The 22,454-nt window shown below is 44.6% G+C and overlaps 1 protein-coding gene across 1 annotated transcript in view; it reads right to left on the bottom strand.

Moving 5' to 3' along the window:
- The window catches only part of tmeff2a (transmembrane protein with EGF-like and two follistatin-like domains 2a), a 178,358-nt gene that overhangs the window by 126,250 nt on the left and 29,654 nt on the right, over nucleotides 1-22,454 (bottom strand). Inside the window, exon 2 of the mRNA XM_039006293.1 lies at nucleotides 16,814-16,923. Coding sequence (XP_038862221.1) covers nucleotides 16,814-16,923 — 110 coding nt within the window. The remainder of the gene's footprint in view (nucleotides 1-16,813; nucleotides 16,924-22,454) is intronic.

The following is a 22,454-nucleotide window of genomic DNA, read 5'->3' as shown; positions in this document are numbered from 1 at the left end:
ATGAACGTTTGAACATCTTGGCCATATTCTGTTATAATCTCCACCCGGCACAGCCAGAAGGGGACTGGCCACCCCTCAGAGCCTGGTTCCTCTATGTTTTTTCCTAGGCTCCGGCCTTGCTAGGGAGGTTTTCCTAGCCACCGTGCTTCTACATCTGCAATGCTTGCTGTTTGGGGTTTTAAGCTAGGTTTCTGTACAGCACTTTGTGACATCAGCTGATGTAAAAAGGGCTTTATAAATACATTTGATCGAACTAAATGACTATCGCCCCATAGCACTCACTTCTGTCATCATGAAGTTCATTGAGAGGCTAGTTAAGGATCATATCCCCTCCACCTTACCTGACACCCTTGACCCACTTCAATTTGCATACCGCCCCATAATAGCCACATACAATACAATCACACTGCACACTGCCCCATCCCATCTGGACAAGAGGAATACCTACAGTATTGAAGAATGCTGTTCATTGACTACAACTCAGGTATATTTCCAATAAGTTTAAACAGTGATGAACCTACAGAAAATGTACATGCTGAAATCAACATTAAAAGTGTTGGCGGCCTCCCGGGTGGCGCAGTGGTCTAGGGCACTGCATCGCAGTGCTAGCTGCGCCACCAGAGTCTCTGGGTTCGCGCCCAGGCTCTGTCGCAGCCGGCCGCGACCGGGGGGTCCGTGGAGCGACGCACAATTGGCCTAGCGTCATCCGGGTTAGGGAGGGTTTGGCCGGTAGGGATATCCTTGTCTCATCGCGCTCCAGCGACTCCTGTGGCGGGCCGGGCGCAGTGCGCGCTAACCAAGGGGGCCAGGTGCACGGTGTTTCCTCCGACACATTGGTGCGGCTGGCTTCCGGGTTGGAGGCGCGCTGTGTTAAGAAGCGGTGCGGCTTGGTTGGGTTGTGCTTCGGAGGACGCATGGCTTTCGACCTTCGTCTCTCCCGAGCCCGTACGGGAGTTGTAGCGATGAGACAAGATAGTAATTACTAGCGATTGGATACCACGAAAATTGGGGAGAAAAGGGGAGAAAATGTAAAAAAATAAATAAAAATAAAAAAAAGTGTTGGCAAATGGCATCACCGTAGTCTCTAGGCCGTGCCGAGTTCAAGGAGATCCTCCACTTGACGGTAGCTCGCTCGGTCTGACCGTAGCGACCATGCAAATAGTAGCCTCGGAATGAAGAATGACTAGTAGTGATTTAATGATGCTATGGACGTATTGCGGCCTCTAGGTCACAGAGAGACACACTGTTTTCGATGGGCTCTTCAGGGGGAAGGTTGGGGTGGATAAGCCACAGAGTTATTCTAGCTGCGTGCGCCGGTTCATTTAGTGTGACACATCCAAGTTTCTCCCTAACGATAACATGGGTTTACAAGGTTATGCTCTAACTCTGCTTCTGTGCAGGCAATTTTCTAAATTATTTTTGCCATGTGTTCAAGGTCACCTGTACCTCTACAGATATCAACATGAAAAGATTGAATGGTCCTCTTCATATCCTAAAGGGGAAGTATGAACTTTACCATCAAATAGGGCTGAAATCCAGAAATGGGCAGGCTTAAATCATCACAGAAAGGGAAACAAATGGAATCACCATAGTCTCTAGGCCGTGCCGAGTTCAAGGAGATGCCCCACTTGACCTAGCTCGCTCGGTCTGACCGCAGCGACCGTGCAAAAAAGTACTCCCAAAATGAAGCCTGACCTAAATTTGAGGTGCTTTTGGGTGACAGCGGCAGAACCGTTAAATTGAACCTAAAAGTGGTTTTGATTTCACAACCTACAGTTACTGAAAAACACTGCATTCAACCCTCTGTAAATCAGTCAGTTCTTAACGTAAAGACTAACCTCAGGATTCTGTAAAATACTGCTCCAATGAGGATATGTGTTTACTTTCAGCTTCCTGTGACAACAGGATGTGCTTTCAATTGGAGTCATTGGGGCTGTTTCGAAGGGTTAAAAAGGTCACATCTTTCCAAAATGTCATATATGTGATTAGGCAACCCTCATGAACTGTAAATCAGTCAGTTCTCTCATTCGATGTACAAGAAAAAACACACACACACAGCCAGGATGGAGTGACACAGTGTGGTGCTTACAGACACACGGAGCCTGCAAAAAATACCGGCGTTCGAACCATCAAAGAACTGTCTGGACAGTGTACATGTCCAATGTATTTAATGAGGGATATACCATCACCAAATGGACAGGCTGAAATCAACACCAACGAGGAATAAATTATAATGGGCACATATTATGTGTGTAAAATACTTTTTTGAAGGTTGTACTGATTATGATGAGCTAATCTAATTCCAGCTATGTGTGTGGAGCCATGTTTGTTGACATACAATGCATTCTGGGTTTCACGTAATCGTCTAGAAGGTTTATACATTTCTTTGACAATAATGAGACAGCCTACATGGAGGAGGTGAGGGCCCTGGCGGAGTGGAGCCAGGAATATCACCTCTTCTTCAACGTCAACAAAAAGAAGGAGCTGATCGTGGACTTCAGGAAACAGCAGAGGGAGCACGTCCCCATCCACATCGATGGGACCGCAGTGGAGAAGGTGAAAAGCTTCAAGTTCCTACACATCACTTACAATCTGAAATGGTCCACCCACACAGACAGTGTGGTGAAGAATGCCCAACAGCACCTTTTTAACCTCAGGAGGCTGAAGAAATCTGGCTTGGCCCCTAAGACCCTAATAAACTTTAACAGATGCACCATTGAGAGAATCCTGTCAGACTATATCACCGCCTGGTAAAGGCAACTGCACCTCCTGCAACTATAGGGCTCTCCAGAGCGTGGTGCGGTCTACCCAACGCATCACCGGGGGCACACCGCCTGCCCTCCAGGACACCTACAGGAACATTTTGCCAACAGATTCACTATGGTCTTGTTCAGGCACCAATCAGAACAAAACTGACAAACAGGGAGGGACTACATGGATATGCCCAATAAAAACACTAATTTCCATTTGCCACTGTAAAATGTTTTAAAACATTTCCTGTTGGATTCCCTAATGAACATGACCCTTGCTAAGCGCTAGACTACATCAACATGCATGTAGGTTCTTATCTTGAATAAAGGAATCGTGAGACAATCCAACTTTTCACACTATTGTGCTAACCAAACCATACTGTACTGGCTTGGATATGTTCTTCTCACATGATTCTTTCCAGCACGGTTCCAGCAATTGTGGTAGATCGTGTCGTGACTATTATTAATGTAATGACATTCTATTTATTGAATAATTAACTGTTATTATTACGTGATTAAACTTATCCTGTAACAATTAACTCAGTAACCTGTTGCACCACGGGAAACGTTTGTTTAATGAGTTACCGTTTCCCGAAAGAATATCAAAATATATCGATTTCATAGCAGTCACCTATTAATTTTTATTAACTCATATCTCAGTCTCATTCTGAACATCGTAATGTCCTATAAATCTGCACGAACCCTAGTCTCCATGATGAATCAGCAATACACAAATTGGCTTAATTATTTATTTTCTAACTAATCACACAGAATTACATAAACATACAAACAGGATAGAATACACATTGATTACTACATAATGCAATGAAAAGTCCCTAGTGGACTAACCTGATATGATGGCTTGTTACACAAAATGGTGGATTCAAAAGAGAGGGAAAGGGAGAGACAAAGGAATTCCACTGTCGTACATACAGCTGATAACTATGCTCATGGAAATGTGAATACTTGGCACATGAATGTCCGCTCATTTGAAATAATTGTAATGTACATATTTACGTGTGTATGTCTTTGCTGTCCCTCTGTTGAAAACACTCGATTCATCTACGGAGAGTAATTTGACAGAAAGTCTCTGGTTGTGTAAGTCTCTGGTTGTCCACCAGAGGTCACCATGTCCTTTGTAGTTGTAGTAGGTTGGTCTCGGAGTGTCTGTTAGACGGATCTTCCAGACGTACCAATGTTGGTTCGATAGGGAAATGTTCTTCTTTTCTCATCTTCGGTTGAGTTTCCTAGACTATTTTACATATACAGCTGCAGACGGTGAATGTGTAGTCTTTATCTTCTTCACTCGTTGAGAGTTCCTGACCATTTGTGATGTATTCAGCTCGCGCCGCATGTAACCTCCGGTCTAATGTAGAGTTAGAACCATTTTACACGCCCGTAGCAAACCGGCAATGTACTGGTCTCTAGAGATTTCAATTCCTACCATTTCAACGTGCATCCACGCTCCACGTTTTTCTGGTCTCGTAGATTCTAACCATTTGTGACGTCAGGTTCAACACCATCTGCCTACTTGGTCTGATATGTTAGTCCTTCACAAGGGGTTTTATGCACTCTGGCAAAAGGGGCGTTCTATGACGCCGACATAATGTCAATGCTCACGAGGGTGTGGTCACTGACTAGTTAAGACTTTATATGAAAAAAAATTCTCTCATTTAGAAGTCCATGTCACTAGCCGGCTACCAATCGGTTACTCAACCCTGCACCTTAGAGGCTGCTGCCCTATGTACATCATAAATAGTTAATATTTAAACATTTAAGATCCACAACATTTAGATGTGAATCTGATAACTGGGACGTATACATTTGTAGATGTACAGTTATTTAGTTATACCGTCCTTCATGATATCACAAAACAACAACTTTTGGACATGGTTATTCTTTAAATACCCACGAACCATTCCCAATGTTTGGATTACAGAAATATTGTTTCATTATCCAGCCTTTTGATGTTGTAGTTATGGCGGGAGTAATCTCCTTGTAACAAAAGGTTTCTTCCCCCTCAATCCTGCAGAGCCCAAAGGCAGAGTTTCTACAAGGTATTTACGACCGTCATAAAACGGCCAACTTCACCCCTCTCCCCCTCTGCGGGAGAGGGTGTTGTAGAGCATACTCACTGTAACCTGATCCTTCGTATCCTCACAGGAGAGTCATAACAACGGATAAGCAGGCCAGCACAGTACAGCTTGACTCAGCTTGGCTCAATTGTTGAGAAAAGGATAACTTTCTTTCTCTAACAAAGCTTGATTTGCGTAGTACAATAGTAACTTTGATGAACTGAAGTATTGTGGATGAATACAGTTTGGCTTTAAAGTTTGATAACGGACTTAAGGAGAGGGTAGTGCCTTCAAACAATATTCCAACTTTCTAGCTACTTCCGTCAGACACTTTTACAGAGAGTGTTTGCTTCAAATCTAACATTAATACTCAAGTGAGGCACTTAACTTATGTAGCCCTTGTAGGCAGGCATGTGTGACCACAATTTAGAAAAGTCCCTTTCACTGAACTCTATTGTGCCTTGAATAATGGCTGAGTGGCTGGCATTGCAGGTGGCAATAATTCTCCCTGGCTTTCGGTGTGTGTGTGCACAAACAAACATGTGCAGATACAGTGCCTTCAGAAAGTATTCAGACCCCTTGACTTTTTCCACATTTGGTTATGTTACAGCCTCATTCTAAAATAGATTTTTTTTTTTACTCATCAATCTAGACACGATACTCCATAATGACAAAGCGAAAACGGGTTTTTAGACATTTTAGAAATAACCACGCCCTCAACGTCAACAAAATGAAGGAGCTGATTGTGGACTTCAGGAGACAGCAGAGAGAGAACATGCCCCTATCCACATCGACGGGACCGCAGTGGAGAAGGTAAAAGCTTTCAAGTTCCTCTGCCTACACATCACTGACAATCTGAAATGGTCCACCCACACAGACAGTGTGGTGAAGAAGGAGCAACAGTGCATCTTCAACCTTAGCACGCTGAAGAAATTTGTCTTGACCCTCACAAACCTTTACAGATGCACCATTGAGAGCATCCTGTCGGGCTGAATCACCGTCTGGTAAAGGCAACTGCACTGCCCACAACCGCAGGACTCTCCAGAGGGTGGTGCGGTCTGCCCAACGCATCACTGGGGGCACACTGCCTGCCCTCCAGGTAATCTACAGCACCCGATGTCACAGGAAGGCCAAAAAAATATTAACCACCTGAGCCACAGAAGGCGAGGTCAGTACAGGTGCATCAAAGCTGGGACAGAGCGACTGAAAAACAGCTTCTATCTCAAGGCCATCAGGCTGTTAAATAGTCATCAATAGCCGGCCTCCACCCAGTACCCTGCCCTGAACTTAGTCCCTGTCACTAGCCGGCTACCACCCGGTTACTCAACCCTGCACCTTAGAGGCTGCTTCCCTATGCACATAGACATGGAATCACTGGCCACTTTATTAAAGTTACCAGTGTTCCATTATTAATGTTTACATACTGTTACTCATTTCATATGTACAGTATATACTGTATTCTACTGTATTTCTAGTCAATGCCACTCTGACATTGCTCATCCTAATATGTATATATTTCTTAATTCCATTATTTACCTTGAGATTTGTGTGAATTGTTAGATACTACTGCACTGGAGCTATGAACACAAGCATTTCGTTACACCTGCAATAATATCTGCTAATTGGTATGTGACCAATACAATTTGATTTGATTTGATTTCCTATTACTTTTCTGTTTTGCGGGTACTATTTAATGAAGCTGCCAGTTGAAGACTTGTGAGGCGTCTGTTTCTCAAACTAGACACTCAAATGTACTTGTCCTCTTGCTCAGTTGTGCACTGGGGCCTCCCACTCCTCTTTCTATTCTGGTTAGAGCCAGTTTGCACTGTTCTGTAAGGGGTGTAGTACACAGTGTTGTACGAGATCTTCAGTTTCTTAGCAATTTATCGCATGGAATAGCCTTCATTTCTCAGAACAAGAATAGACTGACAAGTTTCAGAAGAAAGTTCTTTGTTTCTGGCCATTTTGAGCCTGTAATCGAACCCACAAATGCTGATGCTCCAGATACTCAACTAGTCTAAAGAAGGCCAGTTTTATTGCTTCTTTCATCAGGACAACAGTTTTCAGCTGTGCTAACATAATTGCAAAAGGGTTTTCTAATGATCAATTAGCCTTTTAAAATGATCAACTTGGATTAGCTAACACAACGTGCCATTGGAACACAGGAGTGATGGTTGCTGATAATGGGCCTCTGTATGCCTATGTAGATATTCCTTAGAAAAATCGGCCGTTTACAGCTACAATAGTCATTTACAACATTAACAACTCTACACTGTATTTATGATCAATTTGATGTCATTTTAATGGCTTTTTTTTGCTTTTCTTTAAAAACAAAGCCATTTCTAAGTGACCCCCGACTTTTGAATGGCAGTGTATACCCATGTAATCTCTGTAGGCTACTGTATATACAATAGGATAAATATATCTATTTGCATTTTGATTCCACTTTAAACTGTTCTAAACAACAAGCCACTGCAAATACTGTAAAGACTTGTAGCACATACGCTAAAAATGTCTGAAAAAGCAAACCATGAAACAATTTGTCACTGCCACATGTGATATCACAAGGGCAACTTGGGCCCACAGTTTGGGTCCCACAGGAGACAAACTGGCTAATACAGGCCCCTGATAGATTAACTATAATGTGTGCAGGTCTACAGGATGGCAAACCACACAGTAGGCTGTCATTTCATCTGTTCACACTCCAGCAGAACAATGCAAACATACACACACGCTAACGCATACAAACACGCACGTGCGCACAAACACATACACACATGCACAAACTCAAACATCAACAGGACTGCAGTAGAGAGGGTCAGCAGTTTTAAGTTCCTCAACATCCACGTCACTGGGGACTTGACATGGACCAACAACACCATCACTTGTAAGAAATTCGGCATGCACCGGTTTGAGTGTGTCAAGAACTGCAACGCTGCTGGGTTTTTCAGGTTCAACCGTTTCCTGTGTGTATCAAGAATGGTCCACCACCCAAAGGACATCCAGCCAACATGAAACAACTGTGGGAAGCATTGGAGTCAACATGGGCCAGCATCCCTGTGGAATGCTTTCGACACCTTGCAGAGTGTCCCGCCAAATTGAGGCTGTTCTGAATATACTTATGCTAACATGTTTATTCTATTCTTCTATACTACTGAGCCATTTACTTTATGTTTGTATTATTTCTTATTGCTGTTGCATTGTCGAGAAAGAACCTGCAAGTAAGAATTTTGTTGGACTGTGTATTCCATGTGTATCCTGTACATACGACTAACAAAACTTGAAAACATACCCACACACATACAGTCTGTCGACTGCCAGGAGCAGTACAAAAATATCCATGCCATCGATTCTGGAGCCTGAAAGCGATGCAGGGCTACAGAGCGGCAACATTTTTAACTGGCTGAGAGAGTAAGGGAGGGTGGCATAATGCAGGGAGGGAGGAAGAGACAGAGGGTTGGCTCCTGATCAAAGAGAGAGAGAGAGATAGGGATGGAGAAAGAGAGTGAGTGAGCCAGGAGTAGAGAAAAGAAGAGAGTTGGAGATAGAAAGCCAGAGGGAGGGAAAAAAGGAAGATAGAGAGGGAGGGTGAGGAGTAAGGTGGAGAAGGGGGTAGAGAAAAGGACAGTTCGAGATGGAAAGCAATGGAGAGGGGGGAAAAGGAGGATAGACAGAGGAGGGTGAGGAAAAGTGAAGGAAGGAGAGAGTAGAGGAAAGAAACACAGGGTTGGAGAAAGAGAGGGATACTGGGAAGAAATGAGAGACAGGAACAAGAAAGAAACGGTGAAAAAAGAGAAGGGATGAAAGAACTTGATAGCTCAAGGACAGAGGGAAGAACTCTCCCTCTCTCCCCCTTCTCAAGAGAAAGAAAGGAGGGCCAATTCTACAGAGAGGACCTGGGTGGCTTATATTGTATGTTTTTATGCTCCTCTCCCTCTCTCCATCTGGCTCAGTGTTTTTTTACACCAGGAATGTATTTTGCCAGACATGATGCAACTGAGGGAAAGATGCCTGGCAGGACCCTGCGGGCGTCTTGGAGTGTGCCTGTTTCTCTATAAACCCTCTCTTAGTATGATCTTCTCCCTATCTTTTTCTCCCCTAAGGGAAGTGAAAGGGATTTAAACATCCATCTCTTAGGGAGGTGTGAATTCAGCCCCCCCGTCTCGGAGCACATCTATGCAGGCACAAAGATGCCGTTGAGCCTTGATGTCTCACGGTTCTCAGTGTGTCTCTCATCCTTTTCGATAATGGAGGATGGTGGAGAGGAGGAGGAGAGGAAGAGAGGAGAGAGAAAGAAGGCATGCAGGGGGATAAACAGGCAATGTGGGTAGAAGGAATCAGAGTGAGACAGAAACCTGGAGGATGGAGAGGAAAAGACATGAAGGAGGACGTGGCAGAGAAACATAGGCAAACGTGCTATGGAGAGATATGGAGAAGTGGGGATTGAGTGCAAATGAGAGAGAGAGGGGGGTGAATGAGTGCAAGAGAGGGGGAGGGGGTGAATTGGAAGGACGGGATGGAGAAAGGGACAGACAGAAGCTGAGAGAATTTGATCCCCCATTTTTCTCTGCAGACAGTGAGCTAAAGCGATGGGCTAAGGTCATATGGCACAGCCTTCTATGCCCGCACTGGGCCTTTCAAAACAGACCACACCTCCGAACGGAGCTTCAGCACCCCTCTGTTACGAAACCTGGTGCACAGGGCAGCATTTCAACTACCTAGGAGATAATGGAGTGTACTATTGTCCATGTGTGCGTGTATGTATGTACTGTATGTGTCTTTGCCTATCTACATTAACCCATCCCATTGTAAGTACTCCGGGCTGCTGGCTGAGCTGTAGTTCCCAAATCCACCTGCAGGGGCTGCTGTGGCTCTGCCTTGTGAGCAAGCCCCCTCTGCAACCCCAACCTAACCTTACTTCCTCTATATTCGGGCAGAGAAATAAGGAATGGACATGTAGACCTGTTGTCTACCTGCTTGTGAGACTGGCCTGACACACAAACACAGGGGCCAGGGCACTTTGTACACTATGTTGAATTGCAGGTGACATCACACCAAGTAGTTGTCCATAGCAGTTGTCTGACAAGGTTTCACAAAAATGGAGAGAGCAAGAGAGAGGGATGGCGAGGAAGAGAGATGAAAAGGAGGAGAGAGAGAGAGCGAGAGTACAATCATCGCTGTCTGTATATGTATGTGTAATAAACGGACCAAGCACATTTTAGTGTTTGTAAATTGGAGAGTTAAATGAATCCAACACCTGTACAAACCAAACATGACGGCCCATCAGAATCAATAAATGAATCAGCTACCGATCCAGCTAATCATCCATTGAAATTAGCATTTATCTACCTGCCCATCTACCCAAGAATAAAATAAACAATTAGTCAGTCCATTTGAATTTTGTGGAGCGAAGTGAATAGTGAACAGAAGGCTAGCTATTCACAGAAGGCTTCGGAGGGCCAGATTACATTCAGACAAGCAGAATCTGACAGTAGAGAGAGATATAAACATAGTGATGAGGGAATGGAACAGAGGCTCTGTAAAACGGGTTGGGTGCGTCCCAAATGGCACCCTATTCCCTTCAATGTGGGCCCATAGGGCTCTGGTCAAAAGTCATGTACTATGTAGGTAGTAGGGTGTCATTTGGGACGCACAGTTGACTTTGTACTATAAGACTGTGTGAGCCTGGGATATACTTTAGTCCAGTAGATAAGCATAAAAATGACCATAAGGTTATGGAGGCATGATGTAAAATGTAACTTTGTATTTATAACACAGCTGTGAAAATCAACACACAATTCCATAACAATGTTTTTCAACATATTTTCCTAATAATACTACAGTAATCCTAGAGTAATTTTGGACAAAGACCTGGTAAACTTTGTGGTTTATTAAATGTGTTCCCCCATTGTTGTTACAATTGAGTTAACTTGCTCAGTGCATTAAAACAAATTGAATAATCCTAAAAGGTGTAAACCTTACCCATCAAGGTACTACACACCAGTGAAATTAAGCATGCATAATAAATACATAGTATTTCATCCTAGACCTGGTTACGTACAGTACATCGAGACTTAACTGGCTTAGCTGAGAATGTCTTTACCTGCCATTGGAGATATTAGGGAGAGGTAAAGGAAACATATGTGCACAAGCATTTGTAAAATAGGATGCAGTTAGTAATAGATTAGATGGGATTGGAGATCCTCCTCGTAATAGATATTTGCCTTGCAATTAAACAAATAGAAATAATATCAATATACAAACAAAATAAATAAAATCAGACATTTCAGACATTTGAGAAATACACAAATAGCATAAACCTATGTCATGTCATCAAAATACCATTGACAGACAATAACAATTGCCAGGCCATTACTGTGTTCAGAGAAAGTTCTGTGTTATTGTGAGTCACTTTTGTCACATAATGAATTGCCATATCAATATTTTTGCCATTACCATGTGTGAGGGTCTAAAATATAAACCTGTAATATGAAAACCACATCTCTGCATTCAATATCAATGGGCTTCCAAATTGACACCTGCACGAGTGATTTTCCAATGAACCTCACAGATATATTTGTTTCAGAGGTTGTCTACTTGAAGATCTTCTCAGCTTGACCCCATAGAGCACCATGTCAACTAGCACAAGCCACACCATTGGCGATTAACATTGATATTCTAATCAGCTGCTGCCGGACCCATTATAGCTACATTATGGCCAATTACTCAGCATGGTCACAAAAACTCTTTGAAGTCTGGGCCATGGGTTGCCAAGCAGTGGACGGTTGCCCTGTAAAGAATCCATCCGCCCCCTCTGAATGTTTTTTTCCCTCTTCATTATATATTTTTTTCATTAATACCATCACTCTCTGTTTACTGTGAGTGATGTTAAAGGTTTAGCTTCCTGTTGTACGACAACGCAACATCACAAACATGTATGCACAAACACAGAAAATAAAACACACAAACACACGGAAACAGACACACACTGACAAACTCTAACCTCACGCATTTCCTGTATCCATTAAAGCAAGCTCTCGATTATGAAATACATCCCAAGGCTATGATTCACCCCAATCAATAATAAACATCTCTACAAAACTCAGAAGATAGCAACCGTACTGCACGGCACGTTCTGATTCTCATTGAATCACTCCACCATTTGATCTATACAATGTGCCGTATTCACGGGTACACGATTTCCACTCAAAAGACCCTGAGGCATAGTATTTTCTTACGTCTGCTCATACTAATCAAAGCGACATCTCTTTAAGCCTCTGACTGAGATGACTCACTGGTTCCAGAAGCAGGGGTACCTGTGGCTCATGACAAGAGACAGATGTTCTCGTCTGAGATGGCGTCTCAGTCTCTGATGCAGAGCTCTCATCTGTCAGTCGACCTTGAAGCGTGATGGATGTCTGGTACAGTGTTTCTGACACGGCACAGAGCTCGGGGGACAGAGAGCGTAAAATCAGGTTCTTTTGTCAGATCATTAGCTCCACACCGGGGGTAAGCTCTGACCTTCCATCAGGGAAAAGAATACAACCGAGAAAGGCTTTGGTAAAGACGAACTGCGAAACGGGAGGAGGCAGTGGATAGCAATGGGTGTTTGTCACTGCATTGAGAGACAAACACCCAGAGACAAACACCCACAAAGATACTGTAACATTAGTTGTTCATTCTCTCCTCGTCCAAGGGCACCCTCTGTACAGTCTTCAATCCAAAAGTGGGTGTTAAAGTACTTTGTTGCTTCTAGTCCAAAGTTGGTGCCAAATCAGATATAATTCCAATACAGAGCCAGAAGCACAGACAACAACTCCCAGGTTCAGTTGATTTGGTGTGGCTCAGCCTTCGCCTCAACAACACTCCACATTACCCAAGACACATCCGAGGGAGCTTATGTCAGTGGGGGTCAATAACAAAAGGCAATGGACCAACAGCTAATTCCTGAGGAACACCATCCCAGGATAAAATCTGTTCTATGTCTAACCTGTTGATGTATTCCTTCTATCCCCCAGACAGAAATGTGTTGAGCATTGTCTGAGTGATTGACAAACTCCCGTGATGCCTTGCCATGGTTGCAGATGCTAGTCTGCTATGACGGTTGGGGGGAGAGATAGACTGGGGGCTGCTTGGCTTGTGCTTCTGCTCTTTAACCGGTTGGCAGTCTCCTCTTGATTAGGCCCCAGTGCAGTCACCGGAGATGGGCTCTGCTGTAATAGTGTCTGACAGGCCAGCTAGAGCCGCCAAGGAGCTGACACAGATGCTACCTTCCTGAGGAGATAGCCTTGCCCCCCCCCAGCCCACTGCCTTGACTGAATAAGGGAAAAAGGCAACTTGGAGGCCAGACATTGCATACATTTTCATGGTGTTAATTTGGGTGACTGGTTGGGTTGTGAGGGCTTTTCTGCCTCGAGTGATAAATGTAGGAAAATATCTTTAGATCTCATCTTAATTTCTAACATGGTCACATGAGCTAGTTGGGCTAATGCATCCACCAAAACCTGACCCTCACCAGTGAGTTTACCGTACTAAACATGTTCCTATTACTGCTACAGGTTCATCTACGGCCCATACACCAAAGGACTGCCATTCTGGCCTTTTCCATGACCTAAAACAGCATGGACACTACAGTTGTGCCCATCTATCAACATTGCCCTTCAGTCAATCTGAATTAGCTCCCAAAGACACAGCTCTGGGAGCTGCCACCAGTGCTGGGCTCTTCTTCGCACTGATTTGAATTGGCACAATTGTCATGCAAACGGTGGGAGTCAGTTTTGCAGACCACTATGACAAACATTTACATTTTAGCAGACACTCTTATCCAGAGTGACTTATAGGAGCAATTAGGGTTAAGTGCCTTGCTCAAGTGCATATTAACAGCTTTTTCACCTAGTCAGTTCAGGGATTTGAACCAGCAACCTTCCAGTTACTAGCCCAATCTCTTAACCACTAGGCTACCTGCTGCCCAATGGAACTCTCAAGGGGCTTACAGGTCCAAAAAACCTCTACTAACCAAAAGGGTTCTTCTGTTGTCCCCATAGGAGAACCCTTGTTGGTTCAGGTAGAACCCTTTTGGGTTCCATGTAGAACCCTCTGTGGAAAGGGTTCCACCTGGAACCAAAAGGGTTCTACCTTGAACCAAAACAGGTTATTCAACGGGTTTTCCTATGGGGAGAGCCAAAGAACCTTTTAGGTTCTAGATAGCACCTTTTTTTCTAAGAGTGTAGAGAGAGAGGCAGGGAGTGGAGGAACAGATAAGGGGTTCGATGGAAAGAAGGAGGAAGGGGGAGCCAGATATAACAAAATCAATGGGAGGTTAAACATATTCTATCATGTCTTATCCGATCATAGTGGCATGTCACGTTAGTGATGATACAGTACCTGTCTCTGCTAAGAGGGTGCTAGTGTAACAACTCCCAATCAAATACTTAACCACTTCCTGACACCTGCACTTTAGTTTCACTACAAGCACTAATGAATATTTGAACAGCCGTCATCATCTTAAACCAGGGTACCTGTTATTCCAGTGTCCCTAGGTGCCCGTTATCCAAGGCTGCGCCTGGGAATTACAGCTCTATGGACTGTACGACTCCATCACAAACGGTTCCCTGATAAAAGGATCATAAATGTATACAAATACATGGAACAAGGTCTCCATCAGGAGTGTTCTTATTATGGCCTCCTGAATGCCACCAGGGACTGCTCCGTGGGTAAGCTATGGTTCGTCAGTAGCGTGTGTGTGTGTGTGTGTGTGTGTGTGTGTGTGTGTGTGTATTTGGGTGTGTGTATGAGAGTGCTTTCTGGTAGAAGTGTTTGCTCTGAGAGAGGTAGGAAGGACATGTTGTTCTGGACCACTGTCACATCCACGACACGACTTGCATTAGCTCTCGCCATCTTTGAAGTACTGTCACAACCTAACATTAGAAAGAAAATGACATAAACATGCTGAATAGCCAGTAGCAACCAGATATTAGAGGAAATAACAGCAACATTGTGGACTGATACACAAAATTACATTACAATGCTGAAAGCCAGTCAGGGGCAGATAGATACCCAAAATTGGAGTTACAGAACACATTATAGACAGGGTCAAAACTATACCTTGAAGAGCAAGCCAGAGCCGTTGAAACAATAGCATTCTTGAAATAAATTCACTGAGATGCTAGAAATAGTCAAAATCCGACACGAATGGATGATATCATAAAACGATAACAAGAATATTTCACAACAGGTCCGAGATTCACGTGACTGTGAAACTGTAGCGCACACACGCACACGCATCTTGTTGTGTGGTAGTGATAGCAAGTCCTGCTAAAAGCCCGAGCCTCAGCTCCTCAAAAGAGGCAGTGTGAGATGGACTAGCTATCTAACATGGTCGCTGAAAGGACATCCCGCCGTTGAATAGCATCCATTGATTCTTGCAGATCAAACCGACTTCCTCCTCACAGCTATACTGCACGTAACCCCTCAGGAGCTTAAAGTGTGTGTGTGTGTGTGTGTGTGTGTGTGTGTGTGTGTGTGTGTGTGTGTGTGTGTGTGTGTGTGTGGAGAAGTACACAACCCCCTCAGATACAGCCTACCCCTATAAGAGAATCATGTTTGCTGAATTACAACGGTTAATGGAATAAAGACATGGCGGCTATTAGGTTAAAGCGCATTGACGTCAGGTCCCGTCCCGTCCATACACACAGAGACACAGGATGCCACGGCAGGCCGTGACCCAAGGCCAAACCAGTATTAAGTAAGTACGAAAGGAAAGCGGTGTGACCCGCTCCTTGCTATGCTTCACAGAGAGAGCTCTATCCCGAATGACATCCACGATCAGTACGAGATCTCAGGGATGAGAAATGGAGAGGTAATGTAATTTATCTGCGCGCTTTCACTAATGTCCGCTCCCAGGGAAGTACGAAATTGAGATTAAAGCAAGCGACCGATCGAGTGTCGTCTGCCTAGAGCGTCGGCGCTGGGTGCGCTGATAAGCTCGCCGCATTGGAAGAGAGTTTCGAGCTGAAACGCATAAGGCATATCCTTATGCTTTATCTCAGTATAATCATTTACATTTGTAATGTAAAGTATATTCGTTTGAATGAGGTGAAAGTAATACAAACATCTATCAATGGATGGCTGGTTTGCTGCCTTTTTGTTATAGATTGGTAATAAAGTGAACCATAAGCAGTCATCAAGTACAGCATCATTCACTGGATTTATGTTACTAATGAGGGTATTTAAATCTGTTTTTTTTGTCAATGGCAATAACATCAATAAAGTGGAATGCATTAAACAGCCACCATGACTGAGAGTGACATTCAGTTTTATGAGAAGTAGTAAATTATGTCTGTACTATACAGTGTAGTCCCCTCCCTCTTGATAGCTGGTGGGTGTTTCGGTTACCAGCTGAGGAATAGGTCTGGAAAAATGTAACCACTCAAGTTCATAGACAGAGCAATGGATGCAAAGACTGAACATCCATGACAACAAAATAAATGTTTTGAGGCTATACAATGTTTGTTTACGATTACATTGTTTACAAACAAAAAAGTAAAGTACGCTTAATAAGTATATATACAATATATATACAATATATATTATATTTTGGCGGTTATGATAAGGTTAGACAGTTGAACTAATTTGAACTAAACTCATAACACATTCATAATTTATATTCTTCAAGAATCAATGGCTATATCATGAATTTAAAAGTCCAAAAATAGACGTAGCAATCACAGATTGCCCCTTTAAATGGAATGTTTTGTACATTAAAGTCCAATAAACTATAAGAAAATAAAGTGAGTCGCACACTCCATATACGAACTCCCAGTGATGTATTGGTTAAATCAACATTGGGTAAAGTCCAACATCTTAATTTGAAAAACAACAAACCCGGCAGCCCGCCATAAAAATCCAACTCCAACCGAACGAGGTGGCAACAATGATCACTGCGTATGAAAAGAAAACATGAAAATAAAACATTGAACAGTGTCTCACCTTGAAGTTGCAGATGCACGTCACTGTCTCTCCAATTCTCAAACACTCTCCGTCAAACTTGCAGGTGTTGGTGTCACACAAGAAGAGATCTGTGTCCCGGTCATCAAAACCTGTAAAAACAGAAATCAGAAAACGTTAGCTGAATGCACAAACGTACTGAAGCAGCAAAAGTGTGAGGTAGGTTGTTCTCCCAACGCAAAAGAAATTGCATTATGCCGATGAGTCCAAGGCCACGTCCCTAATGGCGCCCTATCCCCTACAGGGCACTACTTTTGAGAAGAGCCCAATAGGCCCTGGTCAAAAGTAGTACACTATATAGGGAATATGGTCCAATTTGCTATACATTCCAAATGTCTTATCAGGGTCATTAGATTGTGTTAAATGTGTATGTTTAGTGTTTATTAGGATCTTTAGTAGCTCATTATCAGTTTAAAATAAAATAAAACAATGACACAAAATATTTTACATTTATCTATACAGTCCCATTGAGATTAAACTATCTTTTGTGAGAGACACTTATTAAACACAAGAACCGTCAGGATTTGAAACCTACCCAAATGGCGCCAATAACAGCATTATAAGGTCTACATTTGGAGCTGTGTAATAATCCCATTTAACATACACCATCGAAAAACAATCAAAGTCAACTGGAAAAACAACTGAATGAAAAATCTATGTTTTTGCTGTCTTCCATTAGTCATGCTACATTTTGAAGCAAGAGTCTTTCTTTGTCTTTAGGGAAGTAAGTTCTGTCTGCATCTGCATCCCAAATGGCACCTAAAAGTAGTGCAATGTATAGTGAATAGGGTGACATTTTGGATTTGATCCAATTCAGTCTGAATTAGGTAACTCAAACGACTCAGACAAAGCATTCCAACTCGAATCATGCAGTCACATGGGCATGAGGCAGGACAGAAAGCTCCGGTCTATTATTCTACCTGAGCCCATTGCTTACAAATAGCATGCACATATCAAAGTGGTCTTAAAGTGTCAATTCTAAACAAAGAAGCCTTCGTCTTTTATACAAAACAAAAACACAAAAAGAGTGCAAATATTGCCACAATTTCATAGTTAAATGTACAACGTCATGGTTTCTAAAATTCATTCCACGATTCTAATGTCAAAACCTGCATGCAAATGCAGGCAGCAACATATCATTATGTGCTCCATACTATTTGGACTATAATACAGGCTCAGGAATGGCATATTTTAACAGAATACTGAATATATTTACTTCCCATTTTCATCCGATATATGGTGAGACTTGGGCTGTGGCGGTCATGAAATTTTGTCAGCCGGTGATTGTCAAGCAACTGACTGCCGGTCTCACGGTAATAGACTGTTAATTAACATAAACAAATGTAGCATCTCCTATCTTCCACGCATAGCTTACAAGCCACTGATGCAGAACTTTAGCCTACACCACCACAATAAATCCATTACTTATTTTAGACAGGTCTAAAGAAACCTGATATGAAGAAAATGTAGTCTATTTCAGAAGAACAGAGGAGCATACTCTGAGTTGTCCTTATGAAAAGCCCTGACCTGGCTATGCCATATGACTGTGGGCAAGACTAGTTCATTTGGCAGACAAGATTTGCTTAGAATTCCGTGGCATTATTTTATACTTTTTTACAGTATGAAGAATACAATTGAACATAGCTGAATAAAATAGAAAGGACATTTTCTCCAAGCAATTTTAGGGAGTGCGCACATGCGGCTATTCTGTGTTGAGCAGATTACAAAGAAACAGGTAGTCCTATATGCTTGATTTAGAGTTATTTATGTAACTTTAGTTGTGATACAAATGTTGGGCTTTATGTTTTGATTTTCAGTACATTCTAAGGCTGCACGATGCGACTCTAATGATCATTTGAAAAAAAGTGAAGCTCGGCTTTGTTTTTTGCGCACTTCATCAGTCTCACATTCACAATTTGACAAGCGCTTGATAATTCCTTGAATTTCTCGGCGGCATCCCCTTGTGTGGCCGTAATGTCCCCTAAAAAAAATCAATGCCAGTGGCTGTTGTGCCCTTGAGATGAATATAATAATTATAATTCCTCTCTCTGCGTGCTCCGAAGCGACTATCACTCACATGGCTCTCCATCACGTGATTGGGTCTTTCTCACAGGCTACAAGTGAAGACAGACACATCGCGGATGCAACTGCAAACGTCCTTATCCAATTCCAAGGCGCATATTGAAGATAATGGAAGAACTGTCCACATTTACTATTCATCAGCCAACAAGATGAGTAGGCCTAACGAACAGCAAAAGCACTAGCCTATGTCAATCTACTATCCCCCATAGTACAAAAGTTGACCTATTCTGTGCGAGAAATAAATATTCAAAACATTTTCTGGGACAGTTGTGGGATGCGATAGATCCCAAATTAATACAACCACCAGCATAAAAAAAAAAGTTTTAAGTAATGAGGCTAACGCAACAGATCAGAACATTTAGCTTAAAATGTTGATAAACTATGAGGCTATTTCTTCACATTATAAGCATAGCAATGAGCACATGGCAGTAGGCTATAAGCATGAATGTTCCATTAGCAGGAAAACACAATTCTCAAAAGTGACCCAAATGCAAATATGCATGTAACACTTTTATAATAAAAGTGCATTTTTATGGTGAAAATTATCTTCCCCAAACTTGTATGCCAGTTAGGCTCTACACTCATTGTAAAGCTGATTAATGTGCTTAGTTTTAAGAAGTTATTTGGCCATTTTAGTTTAACCTTATCAAAACATATACGCCTACGGGCTAGCCTACATGATGTGTGCGACTATGATTTGAAAAAGTGGCAAAAACAAGGCATGCGCTGTTTCTTTCCTTAAGCTGGGCATCATTCCCAAGTGATAATATATCATTCACAATTCTTAGGCTAATATTGTCACCCATCAGCCTATTCTTGATTTAATCTTGTTTTTACATATACTAACTAATATATGTGTGAAATTTGTTTTGATTTAGAATGGACCATTATCATGCACATGTCTAGAAAAAAAAGTGTATGAGTGTTTTCTGAAATATTTTGGTTAGGTCAGGGTGTGACAGGGGGGATGTTTGTATGTATTTGTCTCGTCTTGGGTGGTTGTATTGTATAGGGGGTTTTGTTGAGTGTATGGGGTTGTGTTTAGTATAGTTGTCTAGGCAAGTCTATGGTTGCCTGAGTGGTTCTCAATCAGAGACAGCTGTCATTCATTGTCTCTGATTGGGAGCCATATTTAAGGCAGCCATAGACAGTAGGCTTTTGTGGGTAATTGTCTATGTCTATGTGTAGTGTTTAGTGTCAGCACTATTTTGTTTAATATAGCTTCACGGTCGTCTGTTTATTGTTTTTGTTCGTTTTGTTTCGTCTTCATTGAATTAAAGAAGATGTCTTTCTTTCACGCTGCGCCTTGGTCCGCTTCTTATGACAATCGTGACAGAATTACCCACCACAAAAGGACCAAGCAGCGTGTCAAGCAGCAGCAGGAGCTATATACACAGGATTCTTGGACTTGGGAGGAGATACTGGATGGTAAGGGACCTTGGGAACAACCGGGAGAATATCGCCTCCCCCGTGAAGAGCTGGAGGCAGCTAAAGCCGAGAGGAGGCGATATGAGGAGGCAGCACGGAAGCAAGGCTGGAAGCCCGTGAGTAAAACCCAAAAATGTATTGGGGGGGGGGGAGGCTACAAGGGAGTGTGGCGAAGTCAGGTAGGAGACCTGCGCCAACTCCCTATGCTTACCGTGGAGTGCAAGAGTACGGGCAGACACCGTGTTATGCGGTAGAGCGCATGGTGTCTCCTGCACGTGTGCATAGCCCGGTGCGGGTTATTCCACCTCCGCCGGCTCAACGCGTCTGGTCTCCAGTGCGTCTCCTCAGGCCGGCATACATGGCACCAGCCTTACGTATGGTGTCCCCGGTTCGCCTACACAGGCCAGTGCGGGTTATTCCACCTCCCCGCATTGGTCGGGCGACGGGGAGCATACAACCAGGTAAGGTTGGGCAGGCTCAGTGCTCAAGGGAGCCAATACGCCTGCATGGTCCGGTATATCCGGCGCCACCTCCCCGCCCCAGCCCAGTACCACCAGTGCCAACACCACGCACCAGGCTTCCAGTGTGTCTCCAGAGCCCTGTTCCTCCTCCACGCACTCGCCCTATGGTGCGTGTCTCCAGCCCGGTACCACCAGTTCCGGCACCACGCACCAAGCCTTCTGTGCGTCTCCAGAGTCCTGTGCGTCCTGTTGCTGCTCCCCGCACTAGCCTTGAGGTGCGTGTCCTCAGCCCGGTACCTCCAGTTCCGGTACCACGCACCAGGCCTACTGTGCGCCTCAGCCGGCCAGAGTCTGCCGTCTGCCCAGTGCCGCCTGCACTGTCCGTCTGCCCAGAGCCGTCAGAGCTGCCCGTCTGCCCAGAGCCGTCAGAGCTGCCCGTCTGTCCCGAGCCGTCAGAGCTGCCCGTCTGTCCCGAGCCGTCAGAACTGCCCGTCTGTCCCGAGCCGTCAGAGTTGCCCGTCTGTCCCGAGCCGTCAGAGCCGCCCGTCTGTCCCGAGCCGTCAGAGCCGTCCGCCAGACAGGATCAGCCAGAGCCGTCAGCCAGACAGGATCAGCCAGAGCCGTCCGCCAGACAGGATCAGCCAGAGCCGTCCGCCAGACAGGATCAGCCAGAGCCGTCCGCCAGACAGGATCAGCCAGAGCCGTCCGCCAGACAGGATCAGCCAGAGCCGTCCGCCAGACAGGATCAGCCAGAGCCGTCCGCCAGCCATGACCAGCCAGAGCCGTCCGCCAGCCATGACCAGCCAGAGCCGTCAGCCAGCCATGACCAGCCAGAGCCGTCAGCCAGCCAGGATCTGCCAGAGCCGCCAGCCAGCCAGGATCTGCCAGAGCCGCCAGTCAGCCAGGATCTGCCAGAGCCGCCAGCCAGCCAGGATCTGCCAGAGCCGCCAGCCAGCCAGGATCTGCCAGAGCCGCCAGCCAGCCAGGATCTGCCAGAGCCGCCAGCCAGCCAGGATCTGCCAGAGCCGCCAGCCAGCCAAGATCTGCCAGAGCCGCCAGCCAGCCAGGATCTGCCAGAGCCGCCAGCCAGCCAGGATCTGCCAGAGCCGCCAGCCAGCCAGGATCTGCCAAAGCCGCCAGTCAGCCAGGATCTGCCAGAGCCGCCAGTCAGCCAGGATCTGCCAGAGCCGCCAGCCAGCCAGGATCTGCCAGAGCCGCCAGCCAGGATCTGCCAGAGCCGCCAGCCAGCCAGGATCTGCCAGAGCCGCCAGTCAGCCAGGATCTGCAAGAGCCACCAAAGCGGGTATTAACTATGGTGGAGTGGGGGCCACGTCCCGCACCCGAGCCGCCGCCGTAGGATTGGCCCACCCGGACCCTCCCCTTCTGTGTCAGGTTTTGCGGCCGGAGTCCGCACCTTTGGGGGGGAGGGGTACTGTCACGCCCTGGCCTTAGTATTCTTTGTTTTCTGAAATATTTTGGTTAGGTCAGGGTGTGACAGGGGGGATGTTTGTATGTATTTGTCTCGTCTTGGGTGGTTGTATTGTATAGGGGGTTTTGTTGAGTGTATGGGGTTGTGTTTAGTATAGTTGTCTAGGCAAGTCTATGGTTGCCTGAATGGTTCTCAATCAGAGACAGCTGTCATTCATTGTCTC

Source organism: Salvelinus namaycush, chromosome 13 (assembly GCF_016432855.1).
Source record: "Salvelinus namaycush isolate Seneca chromosome 13, SaNama_1.0, whole genome shotgun sequence".
Classification (NCBI taxonomy): domain Eukaryota; kingdom Metazoa; phylum Chordata; class Actinopteri; order Salmoniformes; family Salmonidae; genus Salvelinus; species Salvelinus namaycush.
This window is presented reverse-complemented; position numbering and strand designations above follow the sequence as displayed.